Source organism: Staurois parvus, unplaced genomic scaffold (genome assembly GCF_062004578.1).
Source record: "Staurois parvus isolate SC_StPar_1 unplaced genomic scaffold, SC_StPar_1.0 ptg000525l, whole genome shotgun sequence".
Classification (NCBI taxonomy): domain Eukaryota; kingdom Metazoa; phylum Chordata; class Amphibia; order Anura; family Ranidae; genus Staurois; species Staurois parvus.
Genome location: NW_028318321.1, coordinates 1,998,327 through 2,010,602, shown reverse-complemented (window position 1 = coordinate 2,010,602; position 12,276 = coordinate 1,998,327). Strand labels below are relative to the sequence as shown.

Below are 12,276 nucleotides of genomic sequence, written 5' to 3'. Positions count from 1 at the left end.
TGACTCCCGCTGCTATGTCTCAGCCAATGAGGATAGAGAGACCTGGGAGAGCCAGGTTAATGCATATGCTAATTAATATCAATAATATGAAATACTGTATATGGGTTTATATGAACATTCTACTACGTTACCCAGTGCACAATAAAAATAAAGTGTGAATGGGCCTTTAAAATGTGAATGGGCCATTAATATTCTGGCCATATAGTTCAAAGGCAAGACTAATTGGTGATCACAAAGGGATAATGGGAGAGCAGATGCTTGACACAGACAAAGTTACCAAATTATAGCGTATGAACCTGCAAGAGCATTGAGGGGGTCTGGTTTGCCATACTACTAAAGGTTACAAAGAGAATGATCTCACCTAATGATATTACTATAATGATGTAAGTGTGCCTCGGAATGTGACCATACACCTCAACACTTGGCCTAGCCTAAATCCAGAGGCTTTGGTTTGCCTGCAGAGACTTTCAGACTCTGTGCTAGCAAGATAGAACACTTGGCAGATATTGGAACATTCTTTCCAGTAGCTTCCCCATAGTGATGTCACAAGGATGGAGCCTCTCGGAGCGGCTCCAGAGAACACAGGTGCTGGTAAATAGTAATATCTCTTTCTTATATGGAACAAGGAAAATAGCTTTGATTGTGATGGAAAATGAATGTAGAGTTCATCCAGTTTCTTTACTCTTGGATCCAGCAGGCAGTTTTTTACTTAAATTAAAGGCAGATGTTAAAGAACACCTATGAATGCAGATATGTATTCATTAAAAAATATTTTTAAAGGTATCTAAGTACCAAAATGTGTCTTGAGATCAGCTTCCTGTATCCCCAAATCAGCTTCATTCAGACTGGAAGAGGGTGACACTATCCAGTTCTGCCAAAGTGTACCTGTAGCAGCAATGATCATCCTGACAGTAGGTGAGAGCAGAGGGATGACCATATCAGCATTTTTCTGCTCCCTCACTGAGTAATTAGAAGGCGGGGGGGTGTTATTCACTGACAGTAGGTGAGAGCAGAGGGATGACCGTATCAGCGTTTTTCTGCTCCCTCACTGAGTAATTAGAAGGCGGGGTGTGTGTTATTCACTATTGCAACTGTAGTGATGGATGTGCTGGGTACCTGAATCACAAAAGTTACTGAATCGAAATACAAATACTTGGTCCAGTAAAAGTAATTCTCATACATGTAACTTAACTATGTATTTAGCTACTGGTTTAGAATTCAGCTTTAATGTGTACCTAAACCCAAGAACAAAAATGTAACCTCTTGACACCGGCTGTATGCATATGTGTGGGCACTCGCCAGGTGAACCTTAAAGGATAAGTTCACCTTTTTGGGCAGAATTTTACTTTTCATAATAAATAGAAGCGTTTTCCAATTCCATTTCTGGCCCAGCCATCCCAATGTGCCTTTCTTTGATTTACCCCATCCACAGGACATTTAATATTTTTGTCAGATTCTGTGAGATTTTTAACAGATTTTCAGATTGCACAATTTCCTGTTGATGGTCTCTCAGTATTCAATTCCTGTAGACCACTTCCCAGAAGCCTTCACTTCCTTGCATCACAGAAGAGGGTGTGCTAGGGTGTGTTCACCACTCTGGACTATACCTCCCTTATTACAATACTACCTTCCCCCCATCAGCTATGTAGTACAAGGGCCTGCCTGATTTGATACAAATTGAATAGATTGTTCAGGCGTGTCCTTCTGTTCCATAGTTCTGGTAAATCTAAAGGAAATCATACAGATATTGTACAATCAGATTGCATAGTGTATGACCATCTTTAGTACAGGAGGAGGAGGGAGTTGGTGGAGTGTCAGGCCCCGTTCTCATCTCCATGTAGTGAAAACTCACATTCCCGCATGTGTTTTTGTTTTGGGTGTTTTGGAGCATTTTCACTCGTCACGCACAGGGTAGCACATTCACTTGAACGGGCTGCTATACATACAACAGTTGCCCCAGAAAAGCTCCAGAACTTTTTTTGAAGCAGAGTGCATTACTGAAGTTTTTGGTGCGTTTGTCGCACTTGGCGTGCCTTTAACATGTAATGACAACACAAAAACAATGCACATTTGCAGCGTGTTTCTGAAACGCTTTGCAAAGTACTCATTTTCTGTTCTTTTTTTCTTTTTTTTTTTGCATGCTAGTCTCATATCAAAAATGAAGGATTACTAAAGTTATGAAAATTCTTGTACGACTGAATAAATATTTGGAGGTATTATATTGTATTTTTGGACAAAAATTACACTGATTAAATTAAAATTGTACGATCTGGTATTGTTTCATGCTTGTCCCTTCTAATAATTTTGCACAAAATCTGTGTACTAACGATCAGATTATCATACAATCGCTTTGAAAGCGGTCTCTTTCATACGATTTTCTGATCGTGTGTACTAGGCTTTAAGCACTGGATTTCAATCAGGATCAGCAGGTATTTTTGGGCCTTATGCACATGGACATGGCCATTGTCATGTTAGCACAACTACGGCTGTTTACAATCATTCTCTTGCTGGCGCAAACAGCCTGCCATGCAACTGTCTCTGGGCATGAGGACTTTCAGTGGCATATTTAAAAAAGCATATAGGCAAATAATGGTTTGGGTTTATATACAATTTAATGAGCCACTAAACTACAGTAAAAAGATAGCTCCATAAAGTTAAAGCTGTTGTAAATTTCTGAAATCAAAAATGAACAGAGCATATCCTATAGTGTTTACTAACCTCTATCCAAAGCACAGAATGTGATTTCTGTCTCCTCTATCTTTCTTCTGCTGTCTGCATTAGTCACTTTTGACAGGTTATCCCAACAACACAGAGTTTCGGGAGACAACCCCACCCCCCTCCTCCAGCACACAGAAGGTGATTGACAGCCTCAGCTGTCCTTCTTTCCCTATGAGACTGTGTGTGTGTGTAGGGGTGTCATTCCAATCAGGTCTCAGATTACTTTCAATCCCCCGCTCTGTGCTGTGAAGTGTGTGACATCAGATCCACGTCCCTGCCTTCCTGAGCTGAAAAATAGCCTTTGAGCTCTGTGTTTTAGAAATCTGTAGAGAAGAAAATACCGCTGATAAACATGTACAACTTATGTAGGAGGATTTGTTTCATCTACTGAAGCCAGTCACTTCACTGGGTATCTGTAAGAATTTCCAACCACTTTAAGGCTTCTTGCACATTTGCTGCTTACTTTTCACTTCTGCTTGCCAGAGCTGCTGGAAGAAGAACAGCTGCCTAAAATTGAGCCTAAAGCCGCACTTCTAGTCAAGACGTAATGGTTACAGGGCTCCTGGAATATGCCTTGCACTTATCATGTGCTTTTTATCTTATTACATATATTATGAATTCAGCTATCATCATAAAGAGTCCAGTGTCTAGCTGCTTGTCCCCAACATAAATGTAAATGAAGAATCCCCCTATGGGACTTATGCAGCAACCATGTCATTACAAAATAATGACATGGTTGCTGCATTAAAGTCCATCAGCTATAAACTTCAATGGGTTCCCAGTGGCTAAAGCTAACAGTGCCTATCTCGTATGGAAATCGATAAGAAAAACATTTCGCCTTTGTGGAAACTTTTCAGGCTATTGCAGTTTTATATGGCTATGGTGTAATGTAGTTAGACTGGTTCTGGTATAGATTATTCCTAACTTGCCTTAATTAAACTGGGAGGAAACATGGTTGCGGCAGACAGAAGGTGTTGTCAAATTGCTTAACAATTTAGCTTGTGTAACTAGAACATCAGTGAGCAACAAGTACCTCATTAAAGTGGAGTTCCACTCACACTGTAAAAAAATAAAAGTCAACAGCTACAAAAACTGTAGCTGTTGACTTTTAAAAAACAGCCACTCACCTGTCCCACGATCCTGTGGTGTCCTCCCTGCCACCCGTTTCACCAGCCATCTGGTGTTCCAGGCGCCGGCATCCTCAGTGTGACAGCTTGCAGCATCACAGCCAGGTGCCCACTGCGCATGTGCGAGTAGTGCTGCGCTTCCTGAATGGCCTTGTAGTCTTCTGGCACCTGTCACATGTCTCAGAAGACTACGGGGCGGGACGGTAGGAGGACAACTTCTGCTTCCGATTGCCTAGACCAGGAGTGTCAAACTGGTGGCCCTCCAGCTGTTGCAAAACTACAAGTCCCATCATGCCTCTGCCTTTGGGAGTCATGCTTGTAACTGTCAATCTTGCAATGCCTCATAGGACTTGTAGTTTGGTAACAGCTGGAGGACCGCCAGCTGAACACCCGTGGCCTAGGCAATCGCAGCGGAAGTGGGAGCGGGTACCTGTCAATTTTGGGTACCTGCTCCCCCCCCCCTCCCCAAAGGTGCCAATCCTTAATGGGGAGCGGGGGACCAGTCTTTAAAGCGGAATTTCCCCTTTTGGGTGGAGCTCCGCTTTAAGTGCAAATTTGTTGTCATGCGTTTTAGAATAAATTAGACTAAACATTGACACAACCATCAAACATATACAAATGTATCCAATGGAGCAGTATACAATATGCTATACAAGGGGAAGGAGGGCAGTTTACCATTTGGCTGCATTGAGGTACTGCATGGATGGCTTGCTATGTAGAATATGGATGGTTCAGCCACTTGGCATCTTAACCAAACTTACAGGATGTATCAGGAGATGATATATGTGTCTAAATGTTGACCACATACTTTTGGCAAATGACATCATTTTATACTTCTGTTGCAGCTGTTAAATCAGACAGTTACACGTTAGCCTTGGTAGTCACCTTTGCTGCAAGACACATCCAGTCTTTGGATGCTACTGGCTTTCAAATGAATTCTCATTCAAAAGCTTTTCTCCCTCTACTGCTGGATGAGGGGAAGTGCACATAACATCACATATAGCCTTTTATTCGTCAAGAACTCCATTGACAAGATCACTGCCCCTGAGTTCCCAGCTCCGCCCACTTGCTGTTAATCATAAGGGAGTCTAATACGCTCTGCTGGACTTTGTTATTAACTTTACAATATCTGGATTTCAACCTGGTATTATACTGACTAAAACTCTCTCTTGTCTTTTTCCCAGGTCACTGAATGCAGCCAAGTTTTATGGAAGAACCACCTTCACTTTTATGGGGTTTGGATCCTGTGTTCCTATCACATGCCAGGTTGTATATCAAGGATATTTTAGAATTAAAGGAGTCTAATCAAGTACCAGGTAAACAATTTTGCAATTAGTCATTTGTTGAGAATTGTACCAATGTAAATGTTCTATGTTTTACGGACAGACTGAGATTGATGTGTTAGAGGCTCTGTGTTCAGAACGGTTATTTCCTCACAGCCACCAATTAGACTGAACCTTGCTCTGGAGTGTGACAGCATCTGTCTACAAGGTTGGATTTGATTGGTAGTATTGATTAAACAAGGATAGTTCTAAGTACAAAGGCCTACAGCATGTGCATGAGTATGTATATATGTAGGTATGAGTATTAATCTCCTGGGCATATGCAGATATAATCAGACAAAATGTTATTTGTCTTTGTTACTGAAAAGTCTGTTGGTGATTTACTAAGGACTAACCCTTCACTAACGAATTTGTGTTTTTAGTCATGTCCAGGGAGTGGTCCTACCCTGTAAAAGTAATCTGTAGATTTTTTTGACTTTTTACTAAACCTGTAATTGTATATTACAGTATGTATACCATAATATATACAGAATAACAGAATTTTAGAAATGTCTGTGAATTTATTAAAACTAAAAGAATATTAAATATCACATTGGCATACAGTAAGTATTCAAACTCTTTGCAACAACACCTGAAATTTAGCTCAGGTGCCTCTCATTTCTCTTGATCATTGCTGAGATGTTTCTACATCTTGATTAGAGCCCACCTGTGGTAAATTAAATTGATTTGAGAGGCACACACCTCTCTATAGAAGGACTCACAGCTGACAATGCATACTGTATCAGAGCAAAAGCCATGAGGTCAAAGGAATTACCTGCAGAGCTCAGAGACAGGATCATTCAAAGGCACAGATCTGGGAAGGCTACAAAAACATTTCTGCTGCACTGACCTCCATGATTCTCACATGGAAGAAGTTTAGCACAACCAGGACTCTTCCAAGAGCTGGTTGCCTGGCCAAACTGAGCAACTGGGGGAGAAGAGCCTTAGTAAGAGATGTGACCAAGAACCCGATGGCCACTCCTACTGAGTTCCAGAGATCCTGTGCGGAGATGGGACAAAGTTCCAGACGGACAACCATCACTGCAGTCCTCCACCAATCTGGCCTTTATGGCAGAGTGGGTAGATGAAAACAAAATACACGAAAGCCCGCTGAGAGTCCTTCAGGTGCTTTTTTGCAAACTCCACTTGTCTTTAATGCACTTGCAAGAGAAACAACTTTTATTTGCACTAACTTCCAAATTTTCAGGACTAGCTTTTTGGGTGCACCCCTGTCGTCAAGGTCCAAGCAGTACTATTTTGCTACTACTAATAACATTTGTACTGCTTGGACCTTTAAGAAAGGGATGCACCCCAAAAGCTTGTCCTGAAAATTTGGATGTTAGTGCAAATACAAAAGTATCACAGACAGAACTCAATTGTTTCTGTGTCAATGGAACTCTTCTATTTAGCAAACTCTCTACCTCACTAATTGCATTTATCCCAGCAAATGTGAGAGTTCCATACAAATTACTTTTAAGAAAAACCTACAATAATTCAGTAGTATGTTTTCCTTTGACTGCACATGATGGTCTCTTTAAAGTGAACACAGATTACACTAAATTTAACAAAACAATTATTATTTACTATTCCTCGTCCTAATATTATTAATGTTATTAGTAACATTCATTTAGTCATTAGTAAATCAAGCCAAAATGCATTGAAGTGTTTATGCTGCATGTTTGCTGTCTTCTAGTACTAGAGCAAACTAGACATGTGCATTTCATTTCATTTATTTTCATTTTGCGGCCAAAAATTTCATTTTTGGAGATTCGGATGTATACAAATCTCTGAATGGACATAGTAACGAATGTCGATGAATCCGATAAAGAGTTATAACAAAATGAACAAATGCATTTGTTTCATCTGTCTGATGTCGCATAATGCGACATGGTTTGGGCCCATGGGGAAATGAATTAAAATGTCGAATTCGGATAACGAATGGATCTGAATTTCCTTCCATTCATTAATTCTGATTTTCATAACGTCAGTTGATATTCTCCAATCAGCTCATGGCATTTCTCTTGGTGGGTTTGACTCCGATTTTAATTATCTGATTCGATAATACATCAAATATATAGCAATCTTCCAGAAAAATTGCTAACTTTTTCGAATCCACCTGAACCAACCAATATACAGTGGGGCAAAAAAGTATTTAGTCAGCCACCAATTGTGAAAGTTCTCCCACTTAAAAAGATGAGAGAGGCCTGTAATTGGCATCATAGGTAGACCTTAAGTATGAGAGACAAAATGAGAAAAAAAATCCAGACAATCACATTGGCTGATTTGGAAAGAATTTATTTGCAAATTATGGTGGAAAATAAGTATTTGGTTAATATCAAAAGTTCATCTCAATACTTTGTTATATATCCTTTGTTGGCAATGACAGAGGTCAAACGTTTCCTGTAAGTCTTCACATGGTTGGCACACACTGTTGCTGGTATGTTGGCCCATTCATCCATGCAGATCTCCTCTAAAGCAGTGATGTTTTGGGGCTGTCGCTGGGCAACACGGACTTTCAACTCCCTCCAAAGGTTTTCTATGGGGTTGAGATCTGGAGACTGGCTAGGCCACTCCAGGACCTTGAAATGCTTCTTACGAAGCCACTCCTTCGTTGCCCGGGCGGTATGTTTGGGATCATTGTCATGTTGGAAGACCCAGCCACGTTTCATCTTCAGTGCCCTTGCTGATGGAAGGAGGTTTGCACTCAAAATCTCACGATACATGGCCCCATTCATTCTGTCCTGTACATGGATCAGTCGTCCTGGTCCCTTTGCGGAGAAACAGCCCCAAAGCATGATGTTGCCACCCCATGCTTCACAGTAGGTATGGTGTTCTTTGGATGCAACTCAGCATTCTCTCTCTTCCAAACACGACGAGTTGTGTTTCTACCAAACAGTTCTATTTTGGTTTCATATGACTATATGACATTCTCCCAATCCTCTTCTAGATCATCCAAATGCTCTCTAGCAAAGTTCAGACGGGCCCGGACATGTACTGGCTTAAGCAGGGGGACACGTCTGGCACTGCAGGATCTGAGTCCCTGGCGGCGTAGTGTGTTACTGATGGTAGCCTTTGTTACGTTGGTCCCAGCTCTCTGCAGGTCATTCACTAGGTCCCCCCGTGTGGTCCTGGGATTTTTGCTCACCGTTCTTGTGATCATTTTGACCCCACGGGGTGAGATCTTGCGTGGAGCCCCAGACCGAGGGAGATTATCAGTGGTCTTGTATGTCTTCCATTTTCTAATTATTACTCCCACAGTTGATTTGTTCACACCAAGCTGCTTGCCTATTGCAGATTCAGTCTTCCCAGCCTGGTGCAGGTCTACAATTTTGTTTCTGGTGTCCTTCGACAGCTCTTTGGTCTTCACCATAGTGGAGTTTGGAGTGTGACTGTTTGAGGTTGTGGACAGGTGTCTTTTATACTGATAACAAGTTCAAACAGGTGCCATTGATACAGGTAATGAGTGCAGGACAGAGAAGCCTCTTAAAGAAGAAGGTACATGTCTGTGAGAGCCAGAAATCTTGCTTGTTTGTAGGTGACCAAATACTTATTTTCCAACATAATTTGCAAATAAATTCTTTCCAAATCAGCCAATGTGATTGTCTGGATTTTTTTTCTCATTTTGTCTCTCATAGTTGAGGTCTACCTATGATGCCAATTACAGGCCTCTCTCATCTTTTTAAGTGGGAGAACTTGCACAATTGGTGGCTAACTAAATACTTTTTTGCCCCACTGTACAAATGCCAGAGATACAAAATGAATTACTAAAAACAAATCAGGTCAACATAATTAACATTATGAAAATTCTTCAATGACCGAATTCATCCGAAACTAAACGTAACATAAATTTCCAGCATGCACCTGTCTAGAGCAAATCTTGTGAATATCTATAGATATGTAATCTACTGTATGTATTCAGAATGATCTATCTATCTATCTATCTATCTATCCATCTATCATTTTGCTATGTGATTGTACAGTCTTTGCTGCCCAGGTTTTCTGTTTGTGAATCATATTATCCAACACTTGTCATTAATCATTTATCTTCCATAGGTATATTTTTCTACAAAGACCATCCTATCAAACAGGTCGACATCTTAGGAACTGTTGTGTGTGTAAGGGAAAAGGATGCCTTCTACAGTTATGGAGGTATTATGGATCTTATCTGTCATTATTTATTTTGTATAACCACTGTTGTTGCTTTCCCTCAAACAAGCAGATGTTTCTTTGTTTCTTTTTCTGTAATAGTCTTTTAGATGGCCCAATAGGTTCAAGACTTCAGTTCAAGACTGGAGGATAGTAGATCGCTCACAAATTCTCCAAACTATTTAGAAATGTCACTGGGTCTCAACAGCACTGGTGGATTCCAGCAGGGTTTATTACTAGAACTGATGGCTGTCAATCAGGAGTGTAACAGCAGATCATGAGGCACCTTAGAAAAGTTTTGATTTATCCCCCAGCAACCTCTCTTTGTGACACTGTGACAGTACATGTCATTGGTCATAAAGTATGAATAAATCATGTACAGGCAGCATTAGAGCTGTCCGCAAATTTAGTACACCATTAGAGATCAGTGCTGAGGATAGACATTGTCAGATAATAGGGAGCAGAGTACTCATTTTTTAAACTTAATTCTCCAGCTATCTACTCTGTCATTAGTCACCACTTTTTTATAGCATTTTAGATCTTAGGGCCTTAGTCCTGAGGCCTTAGCCACAATTACTGTATGTCCTTAATACAAACTTTTTTGGAGATTCCTTATTCTGCATTTTTGCAGAACTACGAACCCCAGTCTTATCAGATCACAGCTGATAAGATACTCTGGGATGTTTGACTGCATTAGGCATACATTGTTAATACATTGGTAATTTCCATCTGATGGGCTATTGCAGAAGTTTGCAAGGCAATAAATCTACAATGCTAAAACAGCTACACTAATGTTCCTTACTACAAAAGAGGTTAATCTCTGACAAGAAAACAACAATCATGATGATTCCTCTTGGAGACTTCACAGTTTGCCTCAACATCCTTTTTTATTAGGGCTCTCTTCCTACCCCAGGCCTTATAGCAGTTGCATAGACATCTATGGCTATGAGGAACTGCTGTGGCACCATTACAATTAGCAGTTTTTGTGATTTTTTCATCCATGTTTAGATCCTCCAGGTCTTTGCATGTAGAATTAGCTAACTTATAGGAACTAAGGGAGCCTGGAGTCCTTGGTGTTTTTATTATACAAGTGAAGACTTCAGCTTCAAAGTCAGAAATGTGTCCTCAATTCCTCCTGCTTCCACACATCACTATCAGTCAGTGGGGTACTGCCACCATTATAAGCCAATAGAATAATCAATATTTGAAAAGTGGATGCTTTAGCCAATGCCTTGTTACAAAGTGGTTCTACTTTATTTTATTGTGTTATTATTGATGAAGAATTTATAGAATTGATTTGAAAAAGTGGCCTTGGGTCATCCATTAATCTGTAAATTAATGTTAAAGGAAAATATTTTTTTAAACATTTAAATGTATAATGTTAAGATGACTAACATGACAAAAATTGATTTTGAAAAATTTAATTTTCTCACATAAATGTATATATAGACCCACTCCCCAGCATGGCTGAATTCATTTTCTTTTTTAGGCTTCCTTTCTTCTATTTTCATTTGGTGATCCAGCCAGTAAATCTGTTGTTTTTGAAAAGATCAGTTTATCAGTTTACTGGCAGGGGTGGTTACAACGATCAGCTTTTATTTATCCATGTAAAACCTTTATCCCAAAAAGAAAAAACTGTTTGCTGTAACTGCTTATAAAGTATTAGCTGGAGGTTGGCTTACATTTGTTAGTATATTTACATCTGCTAGCACATTTAACACCCCCTCCCCTCAGACTGGCAATGCTGCTGTCTGTGGTGCCCCCTGTGCTCTTTCACCCAGAGTGGAGGTTATTGGCCAAAACACCTGGTGAAAAAAGCCTTACAAAGAAAACAAGTGCATCCACCACATCTAATGATTGGTAAGCTGTAACCAGGGGCGGACTGACCATTTGGAAACTTGGGCACTGCCCGAGGGCCCGGGTCAGTAGGGGGCCCCATGAGATGCCCCTGGTACCTTTTTCTTTGGCTTTTTTGAGTTTGGGCAAAGACACAGGGGCCCCATTATCCCCTATTGCCCGGAGGCCCCATGAGTTGTCAGTCCGCCCCTGGCTGTAACGTATAAAATTTTTGGTTTTGGGTTTAATACCACTTTAAGGACTCCTATGCCGCTGCAGCCTTTCAATGTCCCTGTATCACTGAAGCTTATCCTAATGACAGGGCATTCAGATGCAGTCAAGAGGCTGTCTAATAATCCTCTTTTGGTTTGGAGCTTTTTGAAGAGTCTTCATTGTTGTTTTCTTATTAGTTGCTGAAGCAGGCCTTTCAAAAGACAACACTGAGCAGCCACACCACGTCTCCCTGTACTGTGCAGAGCCATTGTTTGTTAAGATCACATAGGAATGTCCTTTCAGCAGCAAGGAGCTTTTTAATGTAATATTTAGGATTGTGATGGGGGTAAGGGCCAAAGAGACAAGAAATCATTTTTTTTTCCTTTGCATTTTGTCATACAAAAAGGAGGAGAGGATACAGCCCAACTACAGCAGAACATTCTAATGAATTTGGGGCAGACACTGAAATTTGTTCACCAGAGGCACAATGGAATTCTAAACTACACTACACACTTCGGTCTCTTTCACATGAGTAGCTGGTAAAAGCACCAACCACCCACCTAAGTCTACTATACAGTTATTATTATTATACAGTATTTATATAGCGCCAAAATGTTTGCTCAGCGCTGTACATTATAGTGGGGGACAGTACATGAGACAATACAGTAACAATACAATACACGAGGGGCTCGAGGGCCCTGCTCCTTGGAGCTTACAATCTAGGAGGGAGGGGATAGTGGTACAGGAGGAAATGGCTGTGGGGGATGGAGTGGTAGTTGGAAGGGGAAGCGGCTGTGATGCTCTGTCTTGGGCCCATAGCAAATTTAACTTGGTATGCTGTGTTGCCAGGCAAAATAGATAATTAGAAAATGTTTATTATTCTATAAAAAAATCTTTAACAGCAATGTAATCTG

General features: G+C 40.6%; 1 protein-coding gene across 3 annotated transcripts in view; it reads left to right on the top strand.

Moving 5' to 3' along the window:
• STN1 (STN1 subunit of CST complex) overlaps window positions 1-12,276 on the top strand; it is a 75,286-nt gene that overhangs the window by 24,356 nt on the left and 38,654 nt on the right. For all 3 annotated transcript variants that reach the window (XM_089690267.1, XM_089690268.1, XM_089690269.1), the window contains 2 exons: window positions 5,030-5,161; window positions 9,221-9,316. In XM_089690267.1, the coding sequence (XP_089546393.1) occupies window positions 5,038-5,161; window positions 9,221-9,316 (220 nt within the window). In that variant the 5' untranslated portion in view covers window positions 5,030-5,037. The remainder of the gene's footprint in view (window positions 1-5,029; window positions 5,162-9,220; window positions 9,317-12,276) is intronic.